We start from the raw sequence: 24,591 nt of genomic DNA, 5'->3' as shown, positions 1-24,591 counted from the left end.
TATAGTTTAGAATCTAGGGCTATTCTAGATGAGTCAATTATATGTTACATGTCTTATGACCCATATTGGTGGTGCTAGGAATTTCTATAACAGTGGTTCTCAACCTTGGCTGCACATTAGAATCACCTGGGAATCTTTTTAAAATCCTGATTTCTGGGCCTCATCCTCCGGAAATTCTGTTTCTTTGTTATGGGGTGGGGCCACAACATTAGTAACAAAGAAACAGAATTTCCGGAGGATGAGGCCCAGAAATCAGGATTTTAAAAAGATTCCCAGGTGATTCTAATGTGCAGCCAAGGTTGAGAACCACTGATCTATAAGAAGCTCCTGGGATACAAAGAGAGTACTAGTGGTCATGCTGACCAAAAGCTAATGGTATGTAGAGTTCGGAGAAGGGGATCCACGAGCAGATTCTTAAAGTACAAATCAGGGCTAGGAAGATGGGAGACAGTGGTTCCAGGTAAAGGGAAGTGCACCTGCAGAGAGGGCCATGAAAGAGGATGACATCATTGCCAGCCATTAGTGTAGCCAAAGGTCCCGTTACTTATGGAAGGTGCTGAGGGTGGTGCAGGAGTGCTGGGCAGAGGCTGCCTCATTCAGAGGGAAGATAATCTCTGTGAATTTAAACAAATATTATGGAAAGCTGTCATACTTATGATCTAAGGAAAGAGACAGTGGTAGACGCACAGTCAGCAATGAATGAAGAAATGAATGGAAACTAAGAAAAGGAACATTGTGCTTCTTTTAAATCCTTAAAGCTGATCTCACAGACTTTAAGTCTATGAGTCATGCGGTGCTATAAAACAGTTCACTAAGTCTTCTCCTCAAACCCCAAAGTCCTTATTTTAAAAACTTGAGGTTATCAGGCATTTCTTGCACTAAGTTTAAACTTATTTCATGTATTTTTTTACTTTATTTTTTTATTGATTTCAGAGGAAGAGGAAGGGAGAAAGAGAAACATTGAATTGTTGCTCCATTTATTTACCCATTCATTGGTTTATTCATTGGTATGTGCCCTGACCAGGGATCAAACCCCCAACCTTGGTGTATCAAGATGATGCTCTAACCAACTGAGCTACCCAGACAGGATTTATTTAATGTATTTTTAATGAATCCCACATTCATATTGAGCAGAATTGGAAATTTGCCATCCAAGTCTTTCTCAGAACAGTTCTCCTTGTGGAGAGGATTGGAATAGAGTGAATAAGTGTGTGACATGAAATTTTAGAAGAAATGTTTTGAAATGTTTTAACCATTGAAGTTATACATATTAATCATTTGCAATGGTGTGAATATGACATAAATTCAAAGCCTGGCAGGGTTCTAAGTGATAATCTCATGTTATAATTAAGTGTAAGGATTTTCTATATAAGTACATGATAATATCATGTTGTTAAGTCTAATATTTATGCCTGAGTTGCCAAGAAAGAAATCTTGATTATTCTAATAGTATCTAATATGGTCCCTAATTGCCTACCTCTTCTTGACTATTCTCAACTGAGTATGTCTGAATATAACACCAATGTTAGCATAAGATATTATTTTTCCATTCTGAGCTATTTTTCAGGCAGGTTTATTATTTCGTAAGCAAAAAAAAAAAAAAGAGAGAGAGAGAGAGTTAATTTACCACTGGATCCCAAATTCTAAAATACCAACTCCTAAAAAGATATTTACTTCTAATTAGACCCTTCAATATGGGATTACAACCTCTGACCCAGTGTAATGTGCATAGCATATAATAAATATTGACTAAATAATAATTATGGCACAATACTTGACAGTGCTTGGCAGAGTCAAATGAGGATGGAAGAAATTAGTATTTAAAACTGTATTAGTTAAAGGTAAGCAACTAAAAAGGAGTCAGTTTCCCTAAATGTTTTAGTGAATGCTTTTATTTTTTCAAAGTCACTTACTGCTTCCAACTTTGAAAATGAGAAGAGCTACAGGAAGAACAGTCTTCCAAACCTGTGCCAAAACTGAGATTTCCTTGTGGGCCCCAGCCGTGAAGGTGCCCCCAGGGGCCTGTGTTTATATATGAGCTCTTGCACTCCTCTTTGTAGTTGCTCTACCAAAGGACAACCATGTGCCTAGCAGTTTTGTTTTAGCCACTCATGAGTAGAAATAAGTTAAAGATTTCATTCAGGCATGGTCACGTTTTCTAAGTCTAGTGATTGAGGACACTGTTGAAATAGAAAGGGTGGAAGACTATAACTTTTTCAGCCATGTTTCAGATTTCCCATGTCTTAAAACATTAGTGTAAAATGCGAATGAATGCAAGTCAAGAACTGGGCACATAGTAAGCGCTCAACAAATATTTCATATGCACCAGGGAATTAAGGCCACCAACTCTTGAATGCATCAGATCTTTATGTAAATCACGCTTTGTTAAGAAGAAACTGTCTCACAATTAAATATTGAATAGGCACTGATTTTCAACCCGTGTGTAATACCTGACTATTTAGTCAGTGGCACTGATCTTTTTCCCCTTAGATTGTAAAAAAAAAAAAAAAAAAAGACAACAGCCAACACATCCGATACCCATCCAGTATGAATGAATCAGTGTATGGCAGAATTTTAGTTTATGTGTGCCATGAGAAGAAAAAGGTTGAAAATCACTGTAATAGGTATGAACTCTTTTGCCTCCCTTCTTTTGTATCGCCCACACCCATGCCAGGGAAGTGCATTCCCTGTTTTAGGCAACTGCTTAATGAGGACTACTCCAGAGCCCCAAGGTCATGCATCGGTTAGAATCCAAAGCTTACATCTAAGGGGCTTGTTTGAAATGAAAACCACATTGTGACATGGAAGCCCCATTACGCAGGCCTGGCAGCTCCCAGAGCCTGTGAGCTCATATTGTAGCTGAAGGATAGCATGGACCACATCACCCTACTCGTATGTACATGTTATTTAACAGGGGAAATGCACTTATTTGTCTTCCTAGAAAGCCAGGAATACCTCTTGGCCTCCCTGTTGGCAATGAAAGTCTCTCTACCAAGCCATTCTGGGAGAGGGGAGTCCACAGCTAGGACATGGTGGCAGTCCCTGGGGTAGAATGGTGGGAGATTCTGTCCTTCTGCAACCAGAAACTTTCAGGATGCTTATCAGCAAGGGTTGGCTTTTCTTTCAGAAGATATAGTGATTGTTTTCTCTATTACTTACTCTGGGAATCTACCATTCTGGACAGGTTTTCTCTTTCCCTAGACCAGAGTAGCTTGAAATACTATTTCTTAGCTTCTCTTACTATATTTGGGAAAAAACAAAGGTAGAGAAGTAATAAGCATGGGTCTTTCTGTATAGACAGCTGTAAGACCCACTAATACTACAGAGGAAAGCTCATATTCAATGAACCTTCTCAACTTCTGGTTATAGCAGCAGGAGCCTTGCCATTAAATGAAGGACAGGGGGAAAGGCACACAGAACCCGTTGATCCAGTGTAGGTTGTATGTGGGATCAATCCTGGGGCTCAGGCCAGGGGCCAGCCTCCTTACCACATAGCTCTGGCAGCACAGTGAGCCAAATTTAAGGCAGGATTAAGTTCATGCAAGCCAGGAAGTTATCAGATAGTGTTAAGAATAAGAAAAAAAAAAAAAAAAGGAAAGCCATCCGCACTGGCATCTGAAAGCTGGGCAGGAAGGGTGATCCTTACAAGAAGTTGGGTGATGAGCAAGAAAGGCCTTTGGTGACCAGAGTCTGGGGTGTGACTGTCATGGAGACAAAAGAAGGGCCACTCTACCCCATGACTTCATAGAACATGCATGCAGAGCAAGTTCTTCTAGGGAAACAACCCACAGGTTGTACGCATGTGGATAGCAGTGTCCACAGAGTGGGCCAGGTTACTGTTTAGTGTTGCTAATTCAAACAGAACGTTATAGGATATGTTTCTGAAATAATCACCTTCCTCCTCACTAGAAAAACTCGATACTTTAGAGAATAATCAGGATAAACTGTATCCCTCCCCTTACTATAACTCTGTGTATGCAACTATTGAGGCAACAGCTTTTATTACGCTCTGGTTCTTGGCAGGGACTATGTGATCAAAGGTACAGCTAGTGCAGGGCCTCTAGGTCAACAGTTCAGCATAGTCCTATGGTGGAGAAATACACAGGATACTGAGGGAGAAATACACAGGGAGCTTGGACAAGAGTAGATTGAAGGGTCCCACTTGAATTTCTATTGAAAAATGACTAAAAGTAGGCCAATTAGGGAAATTAAGTTTGCAAAGGACACTCTAAGCAAAGGGAACAGCATGGCTGTTACAAAGGTGTGGATTGAGATTGGGCAGCTGCATATTGACCTATAAGTGAGACACACCAATGAGCATCAAGGAATGATGAGACTACCATGGGCCAGGGCAGGGCTCAAGGATAAATATGCATTTATCAACTTACACCAGTGAGAAAATAGTTTTTATATTTTACAGTTTCTCTTTCAGATTATTTTTAAAGCTGCGGAACATCCTGCTGTCCTTCAGATTGCATAGGTGGAACCTCAAATTTATCATTGAGAGCTTTGAAAACCTAGAGCAGTTTACAGAAGATACTTAGTGAATTCATTGAATTGAATCAAACTGGCCTTAGCAACCACAATGTAGATTAATTATAAAGGCCTGGCTTTGTTTGCTATTTTTCAGGTACCATGATCAACAGGATGTTACTAGCAACTTCCTTGGAGCAATGTGGTTGATATCAATAACTTTTCTCTCCATTGGTTATGGTGACATGGTACCTAACACATACTGTGGGAAAGGAGTCTGTTTGCTTACTGGAATTATGGTAAGTGTCTTTTTACTTTCAATCTCTTTTATTTATACTCAAGAAGGCACTTAAACTGTTGGGTCCATGTGCGGAAATCATTGTAAGCAACTCGGGTTCCCAAGCAGGAAAACCATGTAATAAATCAGTTCTGTGTTGGGAGAGGACATCAGTTTTGATCTTTTTCTTCTCGTCATGCAGCTCTGTTGAGGACATAGACTTGCTAGATTGCCCTTTGTGGGCGGTGCACTCATTTGATGAACAAAATATCTTAGAGTTCCAGCTTCAGAGTCAGAACATTCTTTGTGTACCTCTGGGTTCTGCTATTTTCTGCCTGCTGTGTGGACTTGAGTAAGTTTCTCTTCTCTGAGTCTTACTCTCCTCATCTGTAAAATGTGGATCATAAGAATCGTGAAGTGTGTCAAAAGGGTTAAAGAATTCCATGACATTTTATCCGTTAGTTTAGATGAGATTTATTATTTTAATAAATATTTGTTGAGTGCCAGGCACTGGCCCAGATACTGAAAATACAGCAAAAGAAGACAGAAACTGTTCTTGCCCTGCCTTCTTGAAACGTGTAGGGGAAGAACCTGCACTTAAAATAATTAGCAAATAATTGTTAATCACACTTGTGACAAATATATGAGGAAGTAAAGCTTCTGATCTGATTTGGGAACTGAGGGATGAGATCTGCTCAGAGAAATAGATCTCCATGAAGTTGACTTTTACCTTTTCACTGAGGTGGGAAAGGGGGTAGCCAGGCAAAGCAGGAAGAAGGAAGGGCATTCTGGAAGAGGAAATGGTTTATTTGAAGATAATGAGGCAAGGAGGAGCACGGCACATTTGAGCAAGTTTACTAGGCCAGGAGTGTGCACAGTAAAGTGGGAAAACATCATGGCATGAGTCTGGGGACAGGTCTTATGGGAGCACTTGAGAAAGGTGTGCTGCCTGGAGTGGCCTGCCACTGTTCATCGGGGAGGCCTGCAGGCTCAGATACCTTCCTTGCCCCTTCCACGTATACTATTTGTGTTAGATATATGAAAATTGTAGGCTAACACGCCATCTAAAATTTACTAATGTTGTATGAACTTTTAAATGTTTAAGCCAGAGGTAGTTTCAAATTGTTGCACCATTTTGAGTGACTTAGAGTCTCCTTATCTGCTTTTGATTATAGCGAAGAGTGTTACCTTGATATTTGTTTGGCTTCTGCCTACACAAGGAAGTGAACTGCTAAGGCAGGAAATTCCCAGAATTTCTGAAGCTTGGCATTCCTGCCCAATGAGAGGTAGGCTTCCCACATGATGGCTTTTGAATGGTGGCCAGGGGAGCATGTACCCTCCCAGCAGCTGCCCAAAGGTTGTTCCAAGAGTCAGAACTAGCTAGGAGGACTGAGTCTATGGCATGGAGAGGTGGGAACAATCTTCTCCCACTTGGTAGTATTGAACTGAGAAAAGGCAGCTTGAGGTGAAAATAAAATCCAGTTCCAATGGTCAGGTCACACTTAGTAACAAGATGACCATTCCAAGTCCCAATTGTGGAAAAATATTATTTTGGGTCATAATTTAACTGTAAAGTAAAATTACAGTTTTGTGAATTTTAGAGAACTTTTATTTCATTACAATTGTTATGGTCCATTGTGTTTACTATTGGATTATTTCCTGAAAAGATAGCATTTTATTATATAGTATAATGCTTTGGAAAACAAAATTTGCATGGGTGTATTTTTGAAGGGCCCATAACAAGCCCACAAGGGATAAGAATAATGCTACTTATAAAAAAATAGAACCAATAATTGCAGTATTTCCCCCCATGCTTTTTAGAAACAACTTTCTTGGTGTTCTTTTTTGGCAAGATGTCCCTCACTTTATTTTTGAATTAGGTATGAGTCAGGATTTGTGCAAACAGCCTCATTTGCCATGGGATCAGAGCCAAATTTAAAGTTAACTTTGCCAGGATCTTGTGGTACTTTTATCTTTTCTCTCTTTCTTTGTCCTTAATGTCTCAAGAACGGTTCCTTCAAAATTTCATCTGACAGCACAAATCTTTTATTTAGGTGCTTGAACTACTTCCTTACATAGATTTTACTAGTAGTCTTTCTTTGTTTTGAAAATAGAAGTTATAAGCAAAAGCAATCTTAATCGATACGGGCAGAAAAATGTTATGTGCAGTTCAATTTACAGTGATGTGGTCCTGTCTTCTAAGCTCATGGTGAAACAGTCCTACAGTCCTCGGGCTAAGGAGCTCATTCCATCCCCCACATAAAGAATAGACTTTTTCTTAACTGACCCATCAAAGATCATTTGCTTGTTTTTAGAGAAATGCTGTAATCTTTGACTAGCCTATTTGAAATACTGTGTAGAACTTGATTGTCTTTATCCCTGAGCCAACACATGGAGACAAGTAGTCTTCTGGGAGTTGACTATATCCCATATAATTTCCTAGGGAGCAAGAGCTTACAAATGGAGGTCACCTAGAAACTAGTATGGAGAGTATTGGCTGACAGTATAGATTTCTAAAAAAATAATTTTTTTCATAGTTCATATAAAAGGTTAGTTTCCTTTATATGAAATGCATGTCTGTTTTGTCAGACAAGTGTTGTTTTCTTTTATTAAATACCAGTTTGTCACTTTTGAGTTATCTAAGCCAGATAGGACTTGTTTTTATTTTGAGTGTTTTTTTGCCTATTCCCCCTTGGATTTTTGCAATGCATGTTTAGGTAAAATGTGTATAGGCAGATTTCCCATGAGTCATCTCTCTGTCTCTGTCTCTCTCCCTCCTTGTGCCCTTTAGTTTAGTAAATTGTGAAAAAGAAATACAATTTACAACACTCCTGAGAGAGGCCAGGGTAATTCCTGAATCATCTTGTATATTTTTTCTGAAGTGCTGTGTGTCTTTGTGCTTTTACATTTAGATTTTCTTATCCTCTGATTTATGAAATTTTGATAGAATTTATACCTTTGTTTTTTTTTCACTTTGGAGTAAAATACAATGATCTAAATGCTAATACCACAGAGCTTTCCCATTTCAGAAATGTACATGTAAAGAAATTAGCTCTGCTTCGTTTCTTCATATAGCTAATAAAAGTAATGAATTATTTCTTAGCATCATTGTAGATGTTCATATTTCATTAGTAAAACTCAAAATTAAATTGTAATTTAATAGTTTTAAAGCTTAATTTGTGCCATGAGTTATATTCTGTGGAGCCAAGGACATTAATATTAACATGCAGTGCTCTGAGCAAAAATGTATTGTTAAACCATGAGGAGAGAGTTTTCCAGAATATTTCTAAAAAAGAAACAAATGGCCTTATCAAAAATAACCTCTTCTCACCTAAAATGCAAATTGTGAATCCAAGACCATTGTAAATCCAAGACCATCATGCTAAGCTTTTCTTGTACTTTTTTAGGCTGTGTTTATAATTTTATACATAGATGATAATGGAAATACTAAGATAAGTGTATCTTAGATACTGAAATGCTTTCACAGAAATTCCATTGTGATGGATAAAACCAGGCAATAATAAATGTTCCTTTTACCAAGACCTACCTACTATTAGAACTTAAGAGACAAAGATCTCTTCCTCTCTCCTGGATATCCTGGATTTAAAAGCATAGAATTGCCTAATAGACCAAGTCTCTCATTAACCTTCAAGAGAAAGCCACGAAGGTTGTATATACCTGTTTTTCTATCCTTCCTCTCTTTAAGAAGGTACCAAGGACATGAAGATTTATTATTGTAAATGTCATGATAACCTATGAGAGGCTCAATTTTAAGTGGCTTTTATTCTTTTTGTTTAAGGTAGTAGGCAACTAACATTGTTCCAGCATGGTGTCTTAGCTTTCTGTGAGCAGCAGCAGGTAGTTTCTCAGTATCTCCAACTTTATAACAGAGAAAGTAATTGTTTTGCTTAACACTTAAAAAGTTATCCCATCTACCATTTTATATTTGTACATAAATATAATACATGCTGAAAGTTTTAGTTTTTTCTTATCTATGAATATACAGGGTGGGGCAGAAGTTTACAGCTGTGAGTATACAAAACAGAGTCTATTCTTATATTAATTATTGCATTATTTTCCACACAAACAACTGTAAACCTACTTTGTTGGCCCCCAACTTGTGTATGATGTTTCAAGAGTAGGATATAGCCTCATTGGTAAGAGTAATTTTTTTATTCTCCTTCTGTAAAATTATAACAGATCTTACCATGTAGGTATGGATGATGGAATTCTTTGGCATAATTATCTTTAAATATAGAGTATTATCTGCCCAGTTTTAGGGACACACATGATCAGATAAGCAGACCTCTAAAGTGATCTATAAACCCCTAGATATGTGTGATTTAGACTTTCTGTCTTTGCTTTTAAGAAAAAACTCTGCCAGTGGGGCTAGAGAAAGTAGACTACAGACAGCCATCCTCGATATTGCATGTGTGAAGGGAGGGAGGGAGGGAGGGAGGGAGGAAGGAAGGGAGGGAGGGAGGGAGGGAGGGAGGGAGGAAGGAAAGAGAAGGAAAGAAGGAAGGAAGAAAAGAAGGAAGGAATGCAAAAAGGAAGGAAGGAAGGCAAGAAAGAAGGAAGGAAGGAAAGAAGGAAAGAAAACAAACCCAGTGTCTTTTTTACATGTCTCATACAATTTGACATGAGGTGGTTAATTCCAAATAGTAGTTTGGAAGAGGTTATTTTACTTTTTGTTTTTGGCTTTCTTTGGTGTGTTCATTGAATCTCATCGAATAAAGTCCAGTGAGGAGAGAGTATCTTTAAGTTATTATAATAGTTTCTGTTTTGTGCAGAGCTGCAGCAGAGGTGGGTGGGCCTTTGCAGACTTAAGGCTCAATTCCCCACCAGCGCCCTAAGCAGACCTTCTCTTCTCCCCTCGGAAATGTCTGAGGGAAGGTGACAGCTGCTTTCTTCCAGGTACAGCAAGTGTCGCTGGGAGTGTTGTGGCCTTCTAGCATTCAACATGTCCGTATAATGGCACCTAATTTTTCTAAACTGTCAGCATATTTACTTGGCAGAGCTGCCCTTCCTGTCTCTAAAATGCATACGTTCACTTTAACACTGTTGCTTATCAGGAGAGAGAAACCTAGTGATGACTCATTACTGATGACCAGTTTTATGTGGCACTTCCTTCTTTCCAGCACCAAAGAACATAAAGGAGTTGAACAGGCAAATGGCTAAAGATTTGGGTTTCCCAAACCCAGGTTTTATCACTGAATTAAAAAAAACCACACATATCCTCTCCTCTCTTCCTTAAGATAAGGATATTTGTGTTGATCTCTACCCTCTTATCAACAAATATCAACTTGTATTTGAAGATCCTCAGAGGTAGGGCATGAGGGAATTTGTCTTCAAAATACCCTTGAATGTTGTTCATTTTTATGACCTACAGAGATCTTGCAAAACTCTAATGGGATATAATATTAAAGCTGAGTGTTTTATAGAATTTTATTTGCCAGAATTGTTTTACATAGTTTTATGAAAGAATAATTATACATGTCAGGCAGATGCATTGAAAATGTATTTATTGCTCCAGGATATTGTGTCAGTCAACCCCAGGGACAGACAAATGGGCAATGATGGCAAATACTCATTTTACCTTTTGTTTGGAAGACAAGTTGATATTTTAAAATGAAATTTAACCTTAAAGTTGTTTAATTAATATAGGTGTATATTAAATAAAAAGCATACTTTTTTCAAATTAACTATATTATGAGACATTTGAATTACTGATAGCCTAATAAATTGGCTACCAAACAAGTTTGATCTTTTAGGAGCCATTGTACACAGGGAGATAATTTAACATGAAATATTTTGAACATTATTATTTTTTTAGCAGTCATTCTCTGGGGTGAGAATTCTGGAATTTCCAAAGAAAAAATATGTTGAATCTTTTCCAGATACCATTTTTCAGTGTTTTTTCCAAAAAATATTCTCTATTTTTCAGTTACAGCTTACATAAAACATTGTTAGTTTCAAGTATACAATATAGTGCTTAGACATTTATATAACTTACAAAGTGATCACTCTAAAAAGTCTAGTACCAAACTGATATCATATATAGCTATTATAATATTATTGACTATATTCCCTATGTTTGTTTTTATAACTGGAAATTTGTACTTCTTAATCCCTTTACCCTTTTCACCCATACCTCCATCCCACCTACCCTCAGCCCTGGCAACCATCAGTTTGTTTGATTCCACATATAAGTAAAATCATATGGTATTTATCTTTCTCTGACTTATTTCACTTAGTACAATACCCTCTAGGTCCATCCATGTTATCGCAAATGGTAAGATTTCATTCTCTTTCTATTGTATAAATGTACCACTCCTTTATCCATTTGTCTACTGATGGACACGAGTTGTTTCTGTGTCTTGGCTATTATAAATAATGCTGCAGTGAACATAGGGGTGCTATCTTTTTAAATAAGTGTTTTGAATTTCTTCAGATAAATACTCAGCCATGGTATTGTTGGGTCAAATGGTAGTTCCAATTTTTTTTTTTTTTTAAGGAACCTCCATACTGTTCTCCATGGTGCCTGTACTAATTTGCAATCCCTCCAACAGGGTTCCATTTTCTCCATATCCTTGCCAACACTTATTGCTTTATACCTGTCAGAATGGCTAAAATCAACATCTCCTTGTGGTTTTAATTTGCATTTCCCTAATGATTAGTGATGTTGAGCATGTTTTCATATGTCTATTGACCTTCTGTATGTGGTCTTTGGAGAAATGTCTCTTCAGGTCCTCTGACCATTTTTAATAGGAAATTTTGGGGTGTTTTTTCTTATTTATATTTTGGAAATTAACCCCTTATCATATGTATCGCTGATACATATCTTCACCCATTTCATTGTCTGTCTTCTCATTTTGTTGATGGTTTCCTTCCCTGTGCACAACTTTTTAGACCCATTTGTTTGTTTTGTTTCTCTTGCCTGAGGAGCATATCAAAAAAAAAATAAGAGCAGTGTTAAAAAGTTTACTGCCTATGGTTTGAGTCTTACGTAAGCCTTTAATCCATTCTAAGTTTATTCTTGTATATGATGTAAGAAAGTAATCCAGTTTTCCTAAGAGCATCCATTGAAGAGACTGTCTTTACCCTATTGAATGTTCTTACCTCCTTTGTCATAGATGAAGTGACCAAATGGGTTTGGGTTTATTTCTGGGCTCTCTTCTATTGATCTATGTGTCTGTTTTTATGATAGTGCCATGCTATTTTGATTACTATAGCCTTGTACTATAATTTGATATCAGTCAGTATGCTATTAAATTTCCCTTTTCTATAGGCTTGTAATCTTAAGTTATGATCCCTGGAAGTATTTGTAGGATCTGCATAACCAAGTTATCTAAAGTAAAAATATCACTTCTTTGAATTTTTGAAATATTATGTGGTAAAATGATCTTGGGGAAACGAGGGACCAACGTGACTTACGGTTTCAGTGCTATGATGAAGAGTACTACATTTTAATTTGGCAGTATAAAGGGTGTCCAAAAAATGTATATACACTTTAACAGTTGATAGCTCAATTTTGAAAATGAAATGTATTTTAATAAACACTGCCTTCATAATTATTCAAAGTGTGTATACATTTTTGGGAGACACCCTACATAAGACTCTCTAGGTGTTGGGGGCAAATATAGCTTATGCTGTCTGATTTTCAGTTCACTTTGGTCTGGTATAAGGTAATGAGCATTAATAATTATCTTTTTTAAGGACGAGGCCTCTTCCCTACCCTTCTTCTCCCTTTAGCAATATCTAATTTGTTAGAGAGATGATTTTTTTAAAAAATATACAGGTTTTCCTTGACTAGTTTAATACATTATCTTCATTTAGTTTTTGGTGGCCTGAGCATCTTCAAGTGGCAGGTTGGTGATTTGCTTAGCTTTTCCTGAGAACAAAGTGAAATGGGAGAACAGTAATCAGGATACATTTTCTGACTTTGCTGAAAGGAATATGACTCATCTTGTTAAGGCATACAGGGATCTTCATTTCAGAGAGTAACATATGTTAGTCCCAACTGTTTCTGTACCCATTGTGATGGGTACAAAAAATGTTGTGAAAGCATATTTACTTGCATTCTTATTCACTCTATGAAACAGAATGGTCATGGAAATAAACACTGAGTGGACATTAACATCATACCATTACTTAAATTACTATAATAATTAATGTGTTGGCAGGAATTTACCTTGAACCTAGAAAGCTTTTGGAGGTGAGCCAGTTTTGCATAACAAAAAGAGTAAGTTATTTTGAAACCCAATTCTACCTATACCAAATTGTCTTATGATTTATTAAGAACCTAGGGAGTTTATGGTTTCCCTAATTAAAATAAGGCAGATAAGGAATAAAGGAGGTTGCATTTGAACAATCATAAGGTTAAATTACTACAGAGGCTCTTGAGGTACAATTTAAAGGATACATCTAGGATCATGGAATGAGGGATAAATGTAATAAATTGTCAGATTCACTTGTTTCTCCAGTTTGCAATGAAGGTACTCATTTTATTGCACAAGATTTGGGTGAGCTAGAGAACATGCAGCAAGAAATGGGCCAGCAGCAGGAAAAATAGAGCCCAGAAATAAACACAAATTGAAGGTTTCCAAAGGCTCTTGACACCAGTGATTTTCCACTTCTGTTAGGATTTTGATTTCCTTCCAGAGGATCTCAGCAGTGGCCACCTGCCAGGGGAGAACAATATTCAAGTTAGAGTGCCAGCTGCCGCTCACAGCTATCTTTATAGCGATTAGAAGTCCCTCAGATTTTTACATTCTCTGCTTATTCAGTAATAATCCCCACTCTTGAATTTCCCATGACTCACTGATTGAGGAGTACCTGAGCGCATACATGTAGCAGGTGATCCTGGACAGTATGTCCTCACTTAACGTGAGCTGGAAGTGAAACAACGTATAACAAAACCAATCTAACCATAGGCTAATTGATATAAATAAAAGTTAAGTTCCTCGGGCATCCCATCAACATGATAAGGAAATGACTTTGAACAAATTGACATTATTCAAGGACCTGCTGTACTTGTCAAGCAACTGATAGACATTTGTACCAACCACAATATGACTTACTGTGAGTAACCCCTCATAGCATAACAGAACTATTTAGATTCTGTGGCAGATGTTTTAAAGTCAACAAAATAGGTATAGCTGCTTCCAAAGGCAATTCTTTTCCTTCACTGGTACCCAGCTCTGAAGTCACCTTGCTTCCATCGTCTACATACCACACAAAATATCAGGAAAACCATCGAAGCAGCCCAGGCATTTATGACCTCTCTGTCCTCTGCCTATACTTTCCTTGTTTATCATTTCCTAAATGTCTTTATGATGAAATGGCTCTGATACAAACCTTTAGCTTGTTTGTTCAAAATAGAAAGCGGTAGGTCACCATATTCCCTTAATATCCTTTCTCATCTAAAGCAATGACTCTGTTGGAATCACCTAGCAAGCTTTAAAACATTCTGATGCTTGAGTTTTTCCCCTGGAGATTATAATTTAATTGGTTGGGGGCACAGCCTCTCAGCATTGGAATTTTTACAAACTCTTCAAGTGATTCTAGTCAAGGTTAAGAACTGCTTATTTAAAGTTGTATCAGTTTTAAATAGGAACAATATTGATTTATTTTGGTCATTAACCATATTGCTCAATTTTTTGAACATTCATACTATAAGAGTTTACCATAAAATAAGGTGAATTTGATACTCTTGTTTTGCTTTGAAGTACAATGCTTCATAGATATGGAAATGACCACAAATAAAAATATAGGTAAAAGGTATTATCAGATGAGATAAAGGATGGAATATATCAGTGATGATTACAGTTCATAACTGAAGAATCTCACTCATTTTTGTTGTCTCATTTCTGAATCTGAGGTTAAACCACGTAATGTCTAAATACTTTCTAGTCTCTTTCTCTGATCATATGAACAATATCACTTCGTTTCTGAGGATACTGATTTCTTCATAGAGCTGTATGGAAGGACATACGTATTCAAACACTCTGGAAATATTGTATTTAAACAATATTGGCTCATTCAAAAGGCCATGTCTTGGTCATAATTATCAGGTTGTAGAGGACAGGGCAAGTGTATTTATTTTCTTTCATTCTCAACTTGTCTCTCCTGCCAGATTTGTTGTAATAACTCATCCCAGTGAGCCTAAAAATGCCTTCTTTGGTCTGTAACTGAATGGCTAAATTACATTATTAATTAAAATAAAATGAGTCTAATTATATAATAAAACATAAGTGATTCAAAAGGATCATTTTACTAGGTTAAATTTTTTGAAGATTAATATGTAAAGGTTAGGTTATATGTTTTCTAAAACCACAAATTGTCACTTTTTAAATGTATAATTATTTTTTGCATAAGTAATATGTATTTATTATAGAAAATACAGAATATACAGAAAAATCACAAAGAACAAAATAAGTTATTGATATTTCAACCACTGAAATACAACTTTTCACAGTTGGGCTAACTACTTCTTTTCAGTTTTCCAAATATGGATCATTTTTTTAAAAATTAGGAGCAAATTATATATAGTTTTCTAATTTGCTTATTTAAACATTATATTATCTTTAAATATTCTAGAAATAATTGTAATACAGTTATATATTATGGATATGCTGTAAGTAATAACCATTCCTCAATATTAGATGTTTAAGATGTAGACCACCACATTTTTAAAGTACAGAGTTGCTATTATAACTAGTGATTTTTAGAGCTGCTATCATTTTGACTCACATAAAGGGAATGCTATTAAAACCTGGTTTAAAAAGATTCAAGCCTGTTGAAAGACCCAGAAGTATTGCCAACATCTCATTGTTCGTGCCCCTCTTCAGTGGGCTCTTGCCTTAACCTTCCTGTTCATCATCTGTCCACTAAGATGGCTTGGTAATCTCTACTGCTCTGTGGTCCTTTCAGGGATGAGATTCTGTGTGTCGCTCAGGACCTCCCTTCGTAGCACCCAGGTAGCTCCTCAGCCGGCCCCGTCCCTACCTGCCAGTGGTCTGGCTGTGTGCAGGTCCAGTAAAGTGGCTGCAGCATGACCTCACCTAGGCTCTCCCATAGGTGCCCGAGCCTTGCCTCATGACCCTGTATGGAGTCAGCCAAGATGACCCCACATCTCATGACTTGGAATGTGTACCTTGATCATGGAGCAGGGGTACCACAGAGAACACCATGACCATAATTTAAAAAAAAAAAAAAAAAGGCGGTCCATACCTTTCTTAGTGCTGGTAAAGCCCTCTAGTAGTATTATGGTTCTCTTACCTTCAGCACTTAATGTATCAGTGTGATCTGTTATATATGTAGAACAGTTAGAAGTTGTACAATGCATCACTCTTCATCCCCAGTATATCACAGTTGATTGGCCTGAAGACCTGCTGGTCTTATTTTGAGAGAAGATTATGAAATATTATTTTTAGACAATTCTTATTTCTACTCTGTGCATTCATCTAATGTATCCATCCCTGTTATATGTATAGGGGTATAACATTTATTCTGTTTTTAAAAAGACTCTGGAAATTCAGCAAGTTACTTTTTTACCATCTATACTTTATAATTAAGATGTGTCTGATTCACAGAGCATGCTTTAGTTCTTAACATCTATGAACTAAGTTTTTTTTAATCCCAATATAAAGACACATTGCTTGTTGACCATGCATTTTTATTAAAGATACTGAATATTATAGTGGGGTGTGTTTTCACTTCCAGACCCTTATGTACTTGGTGCTAAACATGTTCTACTGTGGCTGAGGCGAAAAGTGAAAGTAATAACTCTTTGGGTTTCTCTTTTCTCTGGTTTTTAGGGTGCTGGTTGCACAGCCCTGGTGGTAGCTGTAGTGGCAAGGAAGCTAGAACTTACCAAAGCAGAAAAGCACGTGCACAACTTCATGATGGATACTCAGCTGACAAAAAGAGTAAGTCACCACCCACTATCTGCAAAGGGAATATTATTTTAGGTGTTTTCAGTGTTGGATAACATGCTTTTTGTCTTGACCTCCAAAGCCAAAATGACATGGCTTAGTCTTAAAATGTGAAAATATGGAATTGGTTCTGAGAGTAGACTCTTCCTAACTTTAGGTCAAATAGGAAATAATTGGACAATCTTGGTATTTACTCAAGGATAAAATTAGACCACATAAATCTTTAAAAATAGTCATTCTTAACATTTAAGTTGGCAGTATAGAAAAAGAGACCAATATCAGATTGAACAGGAAGAAATACAGTGTCAATGTAATACAGAAATTTTATGGGAACGTGATTCAATAAATATTTGACTGACCTCCTATAAGCCAGTCACTATTCAACAACCCTTAATGTTTAGGACTCCAAGGTGTTAGGGCAGATACAGACTCTTTCCATGACTTAAAGGATATCAGAGAGATGTTGAAAATACCATCTGGAGGGGAAATCAATGTCCAATTATAAAGACTCAATGAAAATAGTAATCACATGTGTACAGAGTACTCACCCTTTGCCAGCCACTGCTCTGTGTCATGTATAAAAACTTGTTTCATCTTCACAACAACCTGGTGAGGAAAATGCTGGTATTATGCAAGCCAAGATGCAGAGAAGTTTAGTAACTTACATCAGGAGGAAAATCCTATAAAAAGGAAAATGATTTTTACCACACTAACTTTTTAGCCTCCCTTGCATTGGTTCTCAACCTTCCTAATGCCGTGACCCTTTAATACAGTTCCTCATGTTGTGGTGACCCCCAACCATAAAATTATTTTCATTGCTACTGCATAACTGTAATTTTGCTACTGTTATGAATCGTAATGTAAATATCTGATATGCAGGTTGTATGTTCATTGTTTGCGACCCACAGGTTGAGAACCGCTGTCACTTGAAATACCAAAGTCAAAAATAACTAACACTTACTTTATAGCAGTGTCATCTTGCTACATAACCACTTCTCAAAGTAGAATTCAATTAGGCTGTCATTAAAATAACAAAATTCATGGTCATTTGGTAAATTCATTCTTAAAAGAATCAATAGAGATTTCAAGCAGAGTTCCATTTTCAGAGTTTTTGCTCACTTTTGACTTTGGTTCTGTGTATAAAAGTAATCATGTTTAATTTGGTAAAATAATTCCTAATAAATCAGTCACTTTAATGCATATTTTATTTGTTTGGATAATATTTATGAAATGGAAAGATGAATTCCAATTGCCCTGATAAATTATGTCTCACCTGTCAGACACTACTGTGAGACTTCATTGCAGTTAGCAAGTCCACATACATTCTGGATGATCAAAGCCATGATCATCTAGATGTCATGCTTTCGTACTGGATTTACCACTTTGGAACATCTACTCTACATAATATTTGCTCAAATCCTGAATTCATTATCCAAACTAATTTCTAAATGTTACAGAAAAGCACTTGGAGAGTAGACGGAGAGGTAAATGAGCTAAATGGAGAGTTAGGTTCTTGTCATTTTCAAAGATATACTGGGAAATGAAAACACACACACATTAGATTATTGTGTGTCCACATCTAATCCAAAATTGTAGCAGATGTTTTGTCTATCTCATCATGTACTTGTTTGGATGAGTTCTGTACTGTGCAGTTTATGTTTAAGAGACAGAAGTTGTACAATATCAAAAGAAAGAGTCCTTAAAGTGCGAGCATAATCCAAATAATTTTACATGAAGATATTACATTCTTTCACAGGAATTAAGTTAATGCCACACTTAAGATATGAGGCAGAAAAATACCTTAAAACACCGTGTATAAGTATTGTCAACAGTGAAGAAAAAAATGTGACAGAATCACAAATAAGAAAACCAACTGTCACGCTTAGGCAGACTTCCCCCTGGTTCACAAGCAGGCATTTAGTTTTTTATCTTAAAGAAAATAAGTAACTCCTTTAAATTTACTCTGGGATATTGATACTCTATATCCATATTATTAAAGCATTTTAGAAAAGACAAAGGCTTTGATTTTTAAAACCTACAGCGTAACATTATTATATACTGCCTTTGATTAAAGAATTTTGTGAAGTTCAGAGTTCTTCCCATTCCAGGTTGGTTTTTTAATTTAGTTATTTCAGCACTGCTGTCCTTTAGGACTGAATAATACATTGCCTTGCAGGACTTGGTGTATTGTTGGATGTTTATCAGCATTTTGTCCTCTGCACACTAGATGCCAGCAGAAATATCCCACACACACATTTGTGACAATCCAAACTGCCTCTAGACATTGCCAAATGTCCCCTAACGGTACAAAATTGCAATAGTGAGAACCACTGCTTTAGCTTGCTATTGCCCAAGGATTCAGAGACTGAGATAATTCCTTTTAACAGATAATCTTTAAGTGTACTGAATTTTTGCTGTAATCTCCTTCCTGGGACTAATAGATATTCATTTAACAAAATATACTATATACTTCCCATAGTTGGGGTTCTGTGTTAACTGCTGAGGATAGACAGCTGAAATACCATATTCTAGGATACAGAGACTTATGCTTTTATAGTACTGCTCTTTTAAAGCAAATTGGATGAAGGCTCTGTTTTTTTCTCTGCTTGGCCAAAATGCACTTGTGTTCTTTCTCACGAGTCCCCTAAAGTCCAGTTAAGTTCTTAGTTACTTTAGATAAACTCCCTATTGGTAATTTTCTGTTATGAGTCAGATTGTTTGTAAGAAATGCTGTTCTAGTTTCAAATTCTCCACGGTGCTTCATTAACTCTGTTTATCTCATTCCTACTTAAAAGGGTAGCTACTCTGCCTGTTTCTTTGGACCAGTCTCTTATAGGTTTGAGAAGACTTTCCATCCAGCAGGCTTGCTGACAGATTGACTTTTATAGGCAACATGTCGCTAAGTACAGGTACAGATGTTTAACTGGCCTTAGAACCAAAGGTAAATTTCTAGCTTAGAATACTGTAATATTGATATTATAGCAATACAATATTCGAAAATAATAGTTATTTTATACAAAGTCATCAACTTAATGAGTGTCATTTACTTGAAACTTGATTCCATTCATTTATTTGTGGAATGTCTAAATGGGCCCATTTAGAATTTTTAACTTTTTAAATAAAAAGTCTAAAATATTTAATGATCATTAATGAATAGCTCCTGGGGGATAACCAAGAGTAGATGAGGACCTAGAAAATGTACATAGTTGCTAAGATTAAAGATTAAAAATATAAAACTCAACTACCCCCTGAAAACACTACTTTGTTTCTCTGTTTGACTACCTCAACCATATAAAATACTGTGTTTGAAAGTAGGACACACTACTCATTGGGCAGCAGCATGAAGGAGTTTTATATAATTCCAAAAGTTTACATGACACTCTGCAATTTAGAAGTGGCCTATAGGTACATGTATACAGAATAATCTGATGATTTCAAAAGGAAAGCATCATAGCCATAACATGTCACAGGGCTTAGTATGAGAGGACCAACTATCTAACAGACTTGAAGTTTATCACCTCACAGAAGTAGTATTTATCATGCTGTATTTTTTGGCAGTATATTATTACTATTCATTTCGGTCTGAACCAAGAGGAAATCTTGGAGTTCAGCTCTCTGAATCCTTTCATTTTGGAAAGAACAAATTTTTAAAATAGCTGGATGTACCATGAAGGATAATTATACATATTAATGTCCACTGTGGGTGTTTCCAATCCTATTAAGAATTCCCAATAAGATCCATAATAAGAACACTATTATGTGGTTATGTAATTTTGTTGCTTGTGTGTCTCTTAACATGGGAAAGGAAATTCTAGAGGATTTACTCTATGTAGCGCTTACATTGTCCTTAGCCATATAGCCCAGTGGTTTGAAACACAAAAGGAATGGATCCCTTGACCTTGCCCTGTTCCACAGTCACAGCATTCACCCACCCTGTACCTGGTCTATCGGAGAACTCGGTGGGCACGGTGAGAGCCCTGAGAGCCCGTGACATCCCAGTGCACAGGCTCAGTAGCATTGTCTGTATTTGTCCTGGGCGTCACCCTCAGCATATGTGGCAGGATTTTACTGTAGTTTCCAGATTGAGAAGCAAGAAACTCCCCTGCTTGGTTGGAGTGGGAAAAGATGAAAGAGATCAAGAGGTACAGATTGCCAGTTATAAAAATAGTCATGGGGACGTACAACATAGGAAATATAGCCAGTAATATTGTAATAACTACATTTGGTGCCAGGTACCGTAGGTACTAGACTTATGGGAGTGATCACTTCGTAAAGTATAGCAATGTCTAATCACTATGCTATACACCTGAAACGATTATGTTATATGTCAGCTGTAATTTGAAAGTAAGTTTAAAAGAAATGGTTCTCTTTAAAAAACAAAACTGTCCTCCTCCTTATCAGAGATTATGTTCCTTTCCCTTACATTCAGGAGGAGTGGAAATACTGCACTTAAGCCTCTGAAGGGAGAGGCAAGAGGAAGAAAAACAAAGCAATATATGTTGAAAAAAGTCACAGTAAGATAAAGGAAAGGAAAACTATAAACAAAGTACTCTTTTAAACAGTGCTCTAATTACATGTGTCATTTACCATTGAACAAAGCCAATAGTCAGTGAAAAGTATCAGCATTAAGTGCTTTTGTGGTTGATGAAGTACTGTTACACTTTATGGCTTTAATATTTTATAATTACCTATGAGTCAGCAATATAACAGTTCATATCCTTTATACCCATGAAAGTGGGTTTAAGGCATCTGGGTAAGTGGTATTACTTTTAGTAGTATAAATTATTTTAGGGCCTTTCTTTTCTCAAATTATTAAGCTATCTGATTATTAATCGGCCTCTCAGGTATTTCTGATAAAAGATTTGAATTGGAGTTGAGCATTAGTGAGGCAGAACAAATGTTATTTCCCTTTTCCCCTGTGTGTGTGGAGGGGGGATGAGAGAGGAGGCAGAGTCCTTTCCTGTCAAGAAAGAATCCTCCTCTCACTCTCCTTATTTTTTGAAATATAGGAAATAAGTTAGATTTCATAGTGCTGTTGGCCCATTAACTGGCACTAAATTTCTGAGTATATTTGTAAATTCCTCATACAAACTATCATGGTATCTAGCATGTGGTGGAGACTCAATAAACATGGAAATGCACTGACCCATTTAGATTTTAGATCTCTTCTCTAACCTGTACAGCCTTCTTTCCAAGAGGATCCTTTGGCTGATAAATATTCATCTGCTTCCTGATCAGAAGTGTTTATTTATGATGCAAATTATACACACTCTGGTGCCAAATTTAACCCTGGAGACATTTATTTCATACCATCTCTAGGGCCAAGGCACTGAGCTAGGGAGACACAAAGATTCATGACACAGCTCCTGCCCTCCAAGCATTTGTGAACATCCTGGGAAAAGGAGTAAGGCAGTGGTTCCCAACCTTTTTTTGGCCATGCCCCACCTAAGCATCTCTGAAATCCCGATTGCCTGCCCCCGCCCCCCTGCCCCGTGACATATAATTCTTATTCAAAAAGTGAACTCCTATTCACATGGAGGAAGCCTAAAAGGCCATTAACTTGGTCTAAACAAGCTTCCAAAGAACATGGCATCCATGAAATAGAAAAATAAAAGAACAAAAGGACAGTTGAAGTAGTGAGGAAGAAATCACTAAGAAATTGTTTAATAATATGAAGTGATATGAAAAAAAAGCAAATAAAGTTTCAAAACATGTACTAGAGAACTGAAGTGCACAAATATGTCACAATATATATTTATATACTGTATATGAGACCCCTAGAACCATAAGAAATGCAAAAAATTCACTGTTAACTCATTCTCGAATTGCCTCCCCCCCTCGCCCTCCCCCCGTGGGGCATGTGCCCCATGTTGGGAACCACTGGAGTAGATGACTGACCTTAGGGCTCTTAATTGTGCAAACAAGGCACACTCCCCCCCACCCCCCAGATGCACTTCTCTTTCATGCTAATGATCAGAAATACATAGAACCTGCTTCTCCTGGAAGTTTGCGGATCACTTTCATGTAACAATCCCCTACAGTTCAAACCTGTAAAACACTGAAGTGCTTTCCACCCTGTAGTCTCCCTGTCTGCTGTTCCCTTTCAACCCTATGAGAGACTGGAAAAACCTACTAGAAACACACCTGACCATTAGGCAAAGGATACCTTTTTCTATTTGTGGACATACTGTTTTGTGGCTGCTATTTTTGAAAAGTATCAGTTAAATTTGATGCTTTGAGAGGTTAATTCCTATGTTTGAAAACCTATTAAAGAATTATAAAAGGGGATTTTTCAACATGAAAGCATACATATGTATTTTTAACAGGTTTTTAAAAGCAACTGTAGGGATTTTACTTTCAAATGAGAAGTCATTTTCGGTTTCAGCCTGTCAGCTAAGATGAGTGAATACAAATACTGCAACATAAGGCCTCAGGCAGCACTCACCCCATTGAATTCTGAAATTGAAGTCAACAACGTATACTGCATCCAGCTCCTTACCTCTGAAAAGGTCGTACAAGGGTCAGATGGAAAAGCCTTCTGAAAGGTGACTCCTACCTCTGTGAGGAAGAGAAATGTGTTTCCATAAGAATAAAGAGCCAAGAATTACCTGGAATACCTTTGAACGCCCCTGTGGACGGTGGCGACTTTCCTCATCCGCGGCTGGCGCTCAGTCCCTAAGTGTCAGTCGCTGTTCCGTTGGTTTCAGAATGCTGTCCATGCAGAGGCTGATGAATGTCCAGGGGATGTGACCAAAAGCCACTCCTAAAAGCAATTTTAGGAAACCAGTCATTTTCTTACAATAGGTTCTAGGGATACAGTTTCACTCAAAAATAAAACTTTTCAGCACCATGAAAAAGGCTAACATGAAAAAATATACATACGGACATGGGCCCATAATCTTAGTGTAATGCTAAGGTTCTTATTGTAAATTTAAGGACTAAAAGGACTTTACTAATATTTCTCTTGAACCTCACATAATGATGAGGAAACAAAAATCGTACAAGGTTGGCTAGCCCCCTTGACTGGACTTGGTTAGTAGAAAGACCAGCATGTACTCCAGTCCAGCTCACTGTTCTGTCTTCCCCACCACAAGCCGTCCTTAAAGCGTTGTCTGCCTCCACCCAGCCCCCTACTAGCTGGCAGCTCTCCATGTGAACATCTTTATGCCTCTCTCAAACGGTTGTTCTGAGAGCAGGTGATTAACAACAACAAGCCCACACGAAAGCTCTGGGTCTTCGGGTGGACCATCGCTAGGAAGTATTCACACCTTCCATCAGGTCTTGGCAGTGTTACTGTAATGCTTTCATCCTTAGGTTTGTCCCATTCATTTGAAATGAAGTATACATTTCAATTACCAACAAAATCATGACAACATAGACGTCTGTCAATTAATTAAGTGGGCTTACCAACTCAGTTTGCTAGGATACTCTGGGAGCTAGGAGGCTGGGTCCCTGTACAAGCAGCAGTGGAAATGTGCCCTCCTTCCCATTGTGCACAGCCAGACATGCCGAGCAGGCTCACAAAGGCAAGATTAACCTTGGCCTTCTGGCCTGTTGCCTTTCTCCAGGGAAATGAAGAACACCGAGAGCACAATTGCAATACAAGGTAGAGAAATAAACACCTCTTGATTTTTTTTTTAAGTGGTTGAATGAAAAGAAAGTCCCTGATAGGGTAGAGTTTGGCCCAGGAAGAGATCAGTAGCTCCCTAATATTTCAGTTTAAATATTGTTCCCACACAGATACTGGTACTTTTTAGATCCATGCATATTCTGTTTTTTAAACTTTTAGACTTATGTAAAAAAGAATTTTTGAGACATAGTTACTAAACAGAGCTAGAGCTTATCATGATCATTGGGGTGAAGACTATGACCCCCCAGCCAAGTTGCAAAGGATTCTGCTTT

General features: G+C 37.3%; 1 protein-coding gene and 1 long non-coding RNA gene across 7 annotated transcripts in view; one reads left to right on the top strand and one right to left on the bottom strand.

The window, feature by feature from the left end:
• Positions 1-24,591, top strand: part of KCNN2 (potassium calcium-activated channel subfamily N member 2) — a 364,306-nt gene that overhangs the window by 329,068 nt on the left and 10,647 nt on the right. For 3 of the 5 annotated variants that reach the window (XM_059693865.1, XM_059693870.1, XM_059693867.1), the window contains 2 exons: positions 4,631-4,772; positions 16,573-16,683. In XM_059693865.1, coding sequence (XP_059549848.1) covers positions 4,631-4,772; positions 16,573-16,683 — 253 coding nt within the window. Of the gene's footprint in view, positions 1-4,129; positions 4,393-4,630; positions 4,773-16,572; positions 16,684-24,591 lie in introns of those variants that run through there. The other 2 variants (XM_059693869.1, XM_059693866.1) reach the window with 2 other exon arrangements.
• On the bottom strand, positions 13,087-17,764 carry LOC132233349 (uncharacterized). Of its 2 annotated transcripts, XR_009452602.1 has the most exons (5): positions 17,651-17,764; positions 17,238-17,295; positions 16,629-16,702; positions 16,034-16,151; positions 13,087-13,434 (listed from the first exon to the last, which is right to left on the bottom strand). It is a non-coding gene; the product is annotated as an uncharacterized LOC132233349 (long non-coding RNA). The 2 variants fall into 2 exon arrangements; XR_009452601.1 differs by lacking the exon at positions 17,651-17,764 and having other exon boundaries at positions 17,238-17,361.

This window comes from Myotis daubentonii, chromosome 4 (genome assembly GCF_963259705.1).
Source record: "Myotis daubentonii chromosome 4, mMyoDau2.1, whole genome shotgun sequence".
In the NCBI taxonomy this organism is placed as follows: domain Eukaryota; kingdom Metazoa; phylum Chordata; class Mammalia; order Chiroptera; family Vespertilionidae; genus Myotis; species Myotis daubentonii.
The sequence above is the reverse complement of the archived record's forward strand: the minus strand, read 5'-3'. Positions and strand labels throughout refer to the sequence as shown.